This window comes from Eurypyga helias, unplaced genomic scaffold (assembly GCF_000690775.1).
Source record: "Eurypyga helias isolate BGI_N326 unplaced genomic scaffold, ASM69077v1 scaffold11246, whole genome shotgun sequence".
Classification (NCBI taxonomy): domain Eukaryota; kingdom Metazoa; phylum Chordata; class Aves; order Eurypygiformes; family Eurypygidae; genus Eurypyga; species Eurypyga helias.
Window position 1 is genome coordinate 1 of NW_010258617.1, and position 9,619 is coordinate 9,619.

General features: G+C 43.2%; 1 protein-coding gene across 1 annotated transcript in view; it reads right to left on the minus strand.

The window, feature by feature from the left end:
* Nucleotides 1-1,967: 1,967 nt before the first annotated feature.
* LOC104511687 (dnaJ homolog subfamily C member 3) overlaps nucleotides 1,968-9,619 on the minus strand; it is a gene marked incomplete at both ends in the record, with an annotated part of 11,021 nt that continues 3,369 nt past the window's right edge. Inside the window, 3 exons of the mRNA XM_010154403.1 lie at nucleotides 1,968-2,149; nucleotides 3,927-4,079; nucleotides 9,142-9,216. Of these exons, the coding sequence (XP_010152705.1) occupies nucleotides 1,968-2,149; nucleotides 3,927-4,079; nucleotides 9,142-9,216 (410 nt within the window). The remainder of the gene's footprint in view (nucleotides 2,150-3,926; nucleotides 4,080-9,141; nucleotides 9,217-9,619) is intronic.

Here is a 9,619-nt window from a genome sequence, read left to right on the forward strand (position 1 = left end):
GGGGGGAAGAAAAACCCCAAAAGCAAACATCACCACACGTTATGAAATTTCACCCGGAGGGACAAGGCAGCATCTATAAGCTGTCCAGAACAACAGTTAACTTCTTCACACAATCTCTCCCATCATCAAAAAATTAAAAGACACACAAAAAAAGTCTTCCAGGACATACAGGGATATTTGGCTGGTTTGGGTTTTAAATATTTTACAATGCCAAATACGCAAAGACTGAGAAGTGTTACATTAATAATTGACTAAACAGCAGTAGAAAAACATACCCTGGGAAAGAAATTCTATTCAGCAGCTGTCAGATACGATTGTCTGTATCTGATACATATTCTACATATTTAACTTGGCTAAATTACCATATTCCTATGTAGAAGTATATTTTATGCTACCTGCAAAAGACAACACCCAGCTAAGATCCAAACCTCCTCTTAACTGAGTATCAGCCAAGCCTGAGCCTGAATTTTCACTGTGAAGCCTGTTTAGTCAGACTCTAATTAGGGCAGATACTTCTTAAATTAGTCAGAAGGCTCTCAAAAAGCCTCCAGAACGCAATCATATGAAGGAATAAAAGTTATGTATCACAGAGAGTCATCACAGCACAACCAAGGTGTCATTTGCAGAGAGAGATCAGAAAACCTTACTTTGTTCCTAAGCACAGGCAAAAATATCAATTATTTGAAAATGACTAAGCCTGTAGAGGTAAGACAAAGAAATTAACGGAAGGACACAATTCATCACCCACAAGTTCAAGAGCTATAGAAATCTTTAGTACATTTTATGATGCAACAGAATAGTAGCAGAGAAGAATAAAGAAGAGAAGCTTATCCCCTCATTCTGATACCATTCTGTTCTTAAGGAGCTCTCTCAATTGCATTCATTAAAAATCTTAAGATTTTGTTATTAACAATGGAAGTCCACGTGTGGATTTTGGAGGAAAAAACCCCGCACCTACTCTTGAGATCTCTAGCCTAAGTGACAGCCAGCTACCAAAAGACACCACAGAAGTAACCCATGAGCTCCAGAGATTAAATATATACTCCAGAAAGGAGATCCCTAATGCAACCTATTAGTTGTCTGGTGTTTACTTTTGCGCAGATGTAAAATGCATTTTTGCAATTACAAGCAGTTTCCAACCACCAGCCAAGAAAATGCAGACTTTTTCAGTTCCCTTCTCTTCTTACTGAGGAGATTCTGTGGCAGAAACCGTGTCAGAAGGAGTTTGGAGATGAAGGTAGGGCATCTGAGACAATGAGCTGCACAGAAGGGAGGATTATGGCATCTGCCCAGCTAAGCACAGCATGTGAACTTCAGAGCCCAGACTGGACAAGGGCAGTTATCTGCAGCACTGCCTGGGGATATATAGGAATAACACCTCAAACTCAACTGGATATGAATAAAACGATAGGGCATTACAAAAAACCAAATCATTCAAATTACTGGACACTGACTGCAAGGATGAAAGATGGACAGCTCTGCATCTCCAGTTCCTCATACCTGGATGCTCTGGTATTTTTCATTTATTCTTAAGATTGCAACTTTTTGTTTCCACTCTTGAAAATAAAAATCCAGCCCTAAGACTTAATTCAAACATTTTTTGTTTGCGTTGTAACCTTCCGTGGGGGTCCAAGGTTAAAAGAAGTCCCCAGCAGAGCAAGTTTAGAGAAGAACTTTCTTCCAGGATGGAGAAATACAGTAAAAACAGTAAAGCTAGGCAACGCTGACAGACCTGCACTACGGCTCCCGTTTAGGCAAACAGGGTGGCAGAGCAGCCATCGATGCTTCCTAGCAAGAATAAACGTGGTGGTTGTGCGCCAGTTCTTAGCTTCTGGAATCACACTTCCTTTATCAAATCCAGACCAGAGCTGCTACTCCATCCAAACACCAGACAACACAGATATTTCACAGTTTATCGTGACATTTTCTGTCTCCACTGTAATGATGACAGCAAACAGTAAAATTACCTGAGTGATAATTCATGGTCCCCCAGCTGAAAATATATCCTGCTGATTTTATAGAAGGCTTCGGTGTTATCGTTCTTTAATTTGGCAGCAGCTTTCAAGTCACTGATGGCTTTGCTCGGTTCCCCTTCCTTTATATAACACTCTGCTCGAAGTTCCCGTAGCTCTGCATCCCAAACACAAACCTTGAGAAATCAAAATTAAAGCTTGGTTTTGGTCCATAACACTTCGCTCCTTCTTCTCCCCAACAACAGAAAAAAAATCCCATTTAATTCCTACTTTGCCAAGTGCCATAGCATAAGGTTCAAGCTGCATGCAGAGCACATGAAATTAGCATCTCTGCTTCCTGGTGGATGCTGGGATGCACCTGCCCGAACAGAAAACAAAGGCCTGAAAAACTGGGAAGTGATTCAATAAGCTCATGCAGGGAGATGAATTAAATCTACTGGCACTGCTTAAGCTGGGACAGTCTGTTGAGCCTCCAGGGAAAGATATCAGAATCATAAATTCTTTTATCTCCCCAAAAGAATAGGGGTAATGAACAGCAAGGACAGAGCTGTCAGCTCTCCTCTAGAAAAAAGCCTGTGGGTAAGATTCAGCTATGCAAGATTTGACCTTAGTGTCCGGAATTTAAAGATATATACAGAAGTAATGATGTCACAGTATGACAGGAATAATTACTTAGAAGGAACTGCTTATCATAACTCATTTCAGAGAATTTATTCTGGGTCTTATCATTTGTTTGTAAACCATCATTTTAGAAACCGAGGCTTTTCAGCTTTTCCATGTTCCCTCTCCATAAACTCCCACAACTGGGCAGCTTCCTCACCAAAAGCTGGAATGTTGTAAATTCCAAGCCATCAGTGTTAAATTGCATGTGAAGAGACACAGCAGTTAACGGTCTGAAGTTCACTGAAGTATAGAGATTCCGGCACGACACACAAAATGCCCATGCCCGAGTTACTTACACTCACACTATCAGATTACCTATGCTGATTAGGATTCAACAGATACAGGTATCTAAGAACAAGCTAAAAATTCAGATAGGTATAACTTGGTGGTATTTTTCATCTTTTGTTATTTAATTTTCTCAAGACAAAAATTGCCTGCATACAGGCAATGAAAAATTTAGATGAAAAGACCTACACCTCCTGTATCTGGCAAAACTTCGTTGGTCCGAGAACAACCTTTTTCCCAGCTTCCCCAAAAATAGTGAACTGCGGAAAAATGGGAAAGCATAACCAATGAAGTTATCTGTAACAGAAATTTGGCTGAAGTTGCATCTCTAACCCGAACTACAAGCTATTAGTTTGACTTTTTTGCAGCTAGTGCTCAGCGTTCTCTGCTCTACCACAACTTGGAGCGAGTCCAGAGGAGGCCATGAAGATGCTCAGAGGGCTGGAGCCCCTCTGCTATGGGGACAGGCGGAGAGAGTTGGGCTTGTTCAGCCTGGAGAAGAGAAGGCTCCGGGGAGACCTTATAGCACCTTCCAGTACCTGAAGGGGCTACAAGGAAGCTGGGGGGGACTTTTCACAAGGGCCTGTAGTGACAGGACAAGGGGAAGGGGTTTAAATTGAAAGCGGGGAGGGTTAGATTGGACATCAGGAAGAAATTCTTCCCGGAGAGTGGTGAGGCACTGGAACAGGTTGCCCCGAGAAGCTGTGGATGCCCCATCCCTGGAAGTGTTCAAGGCCAGGCTGGATGAGGCTTTGAGCAACCTGGTCTAGTGGAAGGTGTCCCTGCCCATGGCAGGGGGGTTGGAACTAGATGGTCTTTAAGGTCCCTTCCAACCCAAACCATTCCGTGATTCTATGAATCATTATGGACTCACGGTGCTCAGCAAAACTGAGCCAATTACACCATGTGTTTCACACCAGTGCAGAAGTTATTAAACAAAAATACACAGATGTCAGACAGGAGTTCTTACTTCCCTTTCACAGTACCATTTTACTTAACACTTACTGCCAAGATTTCATCAAGAAGAGAAATAGCAGCTTCGTAATCCTCTTGCTGGTAGGCAGACAACGCTTGTGAATGCAGGCGCTGTAGCTCATCAGATTTTGTCAGCTGAGTCTGGGCTTCTTTTTCCTCATTATTACTAGGGTTGGATTTGAGCTGCAAACATTAACAAGGAGAGAGAATGAGAAGCTTGTTCAAGGACCTCTTTTTTGTCCCATCATGGAGAATTGACTAAAGCTGCAAATTAAGCAAAAGTAGTTTTAAAATTCCACTGGAAGTGTTTCCAACTCGAAACTTCAGAAAGACATTTTTAGCTTCAGCATAAGTTGTCAGAAGTCAGAGAAATCTAATTCCACACACACATCCCCCCATGCTTGATTATTTACCATGGGACGCATCATACACAACAGTCACCATCCCCATGTCGCCTGCTGAAGTCATGGACCTCTCATTTGCAGCCTTGTGAATTCCTCTCTCTGCAGACAGTTATTAAACACCCGATTCCCCAGCCTCAGTGGAAAGCTCACCCACGTAGCATCGTCCCACCTCTCACATTAGGCACAGTAGGCATTTATAAATTCATGACAAAAGCAAGACGTCCCAGATACAGTTTTGCAGTAATTGTGTTTTTCACGTTTTCCCCTGAAAGAGGGGCAACAGCAGCAAGTTAAGATGCCACAGACGCGGAAAGGCTTAACTGGGATCACCTGGGATTTTATGTGCTGTGCTTCCTACCTCGCTTTAAACCAGCCTAAAGTTTTGTCCACAAAGACTCTCATTTCTCAGCCCCCTCTCTCGGAGCGAGTAGAAGGGGTTACATTTTATACTCCTATGATGAAAGGCTGAGAGAGTTGGGCTTGTTCAGCCTGGAGAAGAGAAGGCTCCGGGGAGACCTTATAGCACCTTCCAGTACCTGAAGGAGCTACAAGGAAGCTGGGGGGGACTTTTTACAAGGGCCTGTAGTGACAGGACAAGGGGTAAGGGGGTTAAATTGAAAGTGGGGAGGTTTAGATTGGATATCAGGAAGAAGTTCTTCCCAGAGGGGGTGGTGAGGCACTGGAAGAGGTTGCCCAGAGAAGCTGTGGATGCCCCATCCCTGGAAGTGTTCAAGGCCAGGCTGGATGAGGCTTTGAGCAACCTGGTCTAGTGGAAGGTGTCCCTGCCCATGGCAGGGGGGTTGGAACTAGATGGTCTTTAAGGTCCCTTCTAACCCAAACCATTCCAGGATTCTGTGATTCTATGAAAAAAGCAAGGAAATACTTAAGGACCTTTTATTCTTTACCCAGGAAGCTACAGATGATCAGAGTACCACAGAGGAATGTACTGGGAAACATCCTAATGTTATTTTGATCTGGTTAAGAGACCTTCAAACACCCAAGGCAGGCTCTCCTAGTAACTGAAATCAGGTTAGCTCACAGCACCACAGATGGTCTCCTCCACCTACAGCCACAACAGCATTCTACCAACCAACCACGGGAAACTATTGCCCAGTGCGTTTTGCAACCGCCGAGGGCCTCTCTGGATGAGAGAGCCAGTATGTGCAGATGTATAGCGCTCAGTCCCTTGGCCTCGGCTGACATCTGCTGGCGCTGGGAACACCTCCACTTCCCAGCTAAGTGTTCATGCTTCCAAGGGAGACAGAATCATGTATTTAGACGCCTCAATTTACAATATTTATTGCCACAAAGTACAACTGTGAACATTACAGTTGGCCTTAAAAACCAGAAGAGAGATAATTTAAAAGAAATATGACCATTTGGTTCTTTCCACACTTTCCAACAGACTAAGCCAAAGTTCTACTTTTGTGCCTTCTTCAGAACTCAGCAGCTTAAATGCTTGTCGTTTTGACCCAAGCAGGGCCACAGTGATATTAAAAGGCACATACAAAGGGCTGTCAGGACTTGCACGTAAGCACAGGACCACCTATTCTAGGTAACATCCTGAAACCCTGCACAGCAAAGGAAGTGGATTATTCTTCTCCCGAGGTGAGGGTTTGTTTTGGTTTTTAAACACAGCACTTCCACCCCATCTTTCCATGATACACAGCTTCTGCAGACTCACACACATGAGCAGGCTTGCTGCACGCCTCCTGATTTACAGTGACTGCAGATTTACAGCTGAGGTACGACCAAGGCAGGACGGCCAAAGTTTTTCTCCAACTCTGGTCCAGCTTAGGACACCGAAGGTCACTGATGTACCACAGGCTTACCCAGAACGACAGCATTCTAGTCAGCTAATAGCCAGCCAACAAAGCAAGAGGCTAGAGGGCTGTTCATATCCTGACCTATGTTTACTCAGCTAATGAGCAGCATCACAGATTACATACCCTGCTCATGTGTAAACACACGATTTCAGTTATCCAAGCTCACAACTAAATTCTAGCCTAGAAACTACTGAGATCCCACTGGCATTTCTTTGGGTCGTATCTGCCCTAGCAGCAGAAGAAACTTTCATTTCAAGGTACACCTTATTCCTTCTGACTTATTGACAACTGATTTGCAATATGAATCAAAGCTTCCCAGGGGCTACTATTTACCTTTCCCCTGTCTCAAAGAGAGAGTCTGGATGTACAGGTCTTGAAATCATTTTGAAAGATATTCGATCGCTAACAGCCTTCCTCTGTCTCTCCCCTCCTCTCATATGCAAAAAAAAAAACCAACACCACAAAACAAAACAAAAAAACAGTAAGAAATACAGAATGTTAATACATTTCACACTATCTTGACTGACTTCCTCTTGAGATTAAATGCAATTTCATATTTAGATGCAGACATACTGCCAGAGAGCTGGGAGAATAATCTGACTAGCCACAAGATTTAGAAGAAAACCAGGTATATGTATATAAGATATGTATGTATTCTCCTTAAGAATCGTGCGATGTAAGTTAATTAATTCATAGGGGGGAAGGGATTAAGTATCCTTATTACAAAGGATTACTTTACTATTGGCTTATTTTGTTTGAATATACCGTACTTAACGGAAAACCGTGCTCTTCGGAAGAGGCTGCTTGCCATATTCTCTAAGTGCACAGGCAATATTGTTCACACAACCAAGGAAACTGGAACTAAGATTTAGGACCACATGCTGGTTTGGGCTGGGACAGAGTTCATTTTTTTCCACAATAGCTAGTATGATGCTGTGTTTCGAATTTGTGCTGAGTAGAATGTTGATAACATATTGATGTTTATGTTGCCAGGCAATGTTTATATTACACTAAGGACTTTTTCAGTTTCTCATACTGCCCCCTGTGTTCCCAGCTTCTTCTCTACAAGAAGGTGGGAGGGGACACAGCCAGGACTGCTGACCAAACTGACCACAGGGACATGCCATGACAACAGACACCATGCTTGGTATGTAAGTTGGGGGAGTTGGCTGGGAGAGGCAACCACTGCTCAGGGACTTGCTGGGCGTTGGTTGGTGAATGTCTGTATATTTTTTTTTTTTAATATTTTTTCCTTTGTCCATTACATACTATCACTAGTAGTAGTAGTATTTTCATTACCTATTATTAGTAGTATATTATTTTATTTCTTTTCAATTATTAAACTCTTCTTATCTCAACCCACGAGTTCTCTTATTTTTTTCCTCCAATCCTCTCCCCCATCCCACGAGAGAAAAGGGGAGGTGAGCAAGCAGCTGCGTGGTACTTGGTTGCTGACTGTGGCTAAACCACGACAGACCAAGTCAGCTTCTGAGAAGAAACTCTTTTCTACTTCAGATTTAAAACTTGACTGAAGACTGAAACTACCTGACCGACCAAAGGAAGCAGTGTAAATTTTTGCAGCTGGTTTGGAAAAAAAAAGGCAAGCTACTTGACAGTTGGCCGAAGAAGCATTTCCATATGCAGTTATTAAGCAATAGAAGCAGTAACTGCAAAGAGATGCATACACAAACTCAGAATCAACACTGACATCACGTAATTGCTATTGCAGCAACTACGTCTTCAGTTAATCAGAGCTGAACGACACTCTCCCACGCTTGCAAACAGCAGTGCTGCACTGCAATCAGACGTGCAGCTGCAGACCACACGCTTCTAAAACTTACTGAGGAAGCAGCAGCAGCCAGGGGAGCCATCGCTACGTGAATTTCACAATAAGCTATTGTACCTCTGCTACAAACACAGAGACTGCCTGGTGCATTTATACCTGCAAGAGCAGTTTCCTCCCAACTGCCCTGCAGAGAGTACAGTGTAACTGCTCTGGCTTTGTCATACATACTCACCAGTAACATTTCTAATAAATTCAGGCTATTTCTGTCATCTGAAACACACAGCTGCTTTCTCCATCACACTCTTCAAAGAAAACCAACAAGAGCATCACTTACACTTGCAAATTCTATTTATTTTGGCGTAAGGGACACGCAGACTGTTCAAACTACCAGCTCCTGAGTAAGCAAGAATAAGAATGAATCTTATTCTCACACTTCAAGAAATTTTGTATAACAGAGGGGATTGAGTTTCACATCATGCTCTGTGGAATTTTGTTCTGGGGTTAAATCAGTTCATTTTTGCAGCATAGGGCCGAAACGCACAAAATACCCGATGAAAGAAAAAAAACAACCCCAGTGAGTTTTAGGTGGTGATATTCAATCGTGTGTGTGTATGTAAACTGGGAACTTCCTGATGGTGGAAAGTATTGTCAATGCATTCATGAAAGATGGAGAACTCTTCTGCCGATCAGAGGACATGCAGATGTGTGCCACTGAACCACTGATTTTAACAGCCGAGTGATTAAATTAAGAGCCCAGGATCCTTCTGCCATCAGTGAAAAAAGATAGGAACCTTCAAAGGCTGATCCATGAGGGTCTTAGTGATTTCCCAGGGTGACCCGAATATAGAATCATAGAATGGTTTAGGTTTTTACATCACATAGCAATGTAAAACAGGGTTCAATGGCGTACAGCGAGTCCCACCTCACTCACGCTTTCATTCTGCACGAAGATTGCTCCCTAGTATAGGCATCATCAAGCAGAGATCATAAAGTGCCAAGTACCGTGGTACTTCATGCAACACCTTCTGATTTCATCTGCATCACTGCTATGCAACCTTACCAGTCATTTAGTCATACAAGGTAGCCTAGCTACAATACCTTTAAAGAAGAGGAAGGAAACTCAGGTATACACACACACATGCCCTAGGGCATCAGAGCTGAGAGAAGCCCTTGGCTCAGAACCCAACCTTAAATGCAGTGATAGAGTTCAACTTTGGATTCCAACTTACCACATTTTTAAAGTCATCCTCTGCTTCATCAAATTTTCCCTGCTTGAGCAGTAAGTGTCCTCTCTGTAGTCTTGCCTGAAATGACACAAAATATTAATTCTTTTGATTTACAAATTGGAATTCAGCAAAGTATGAAAATCATAGAATCGTTTGGGTTGGAAGGGCCCTTAAAGACCATCTAGTTCCAACCCCCCTGCCATGGGCAGGGACACCTTCCACTAGACCAGGTTGCTCCAAGCCTCATCCAGCCTGGCCTTGAACACTTCCAGGGAGGGGGCATCCACTGCTTCTCTGGGCAACCTGTGCTTCATCACCTTCTCTGTGAAGAATTTTTTCCTGATATCTAATCTCAATCTCCCCACTTTCTGTTTGAAGCATTACCCCTTGTCCTGTCACTACACTCCCTTGTAAAAAGTCCCCCCACCCCAGCTTCCTTGTAGGCCCCTTCAGGTACTGGAAGGGGCTATCAGGTCTCCCC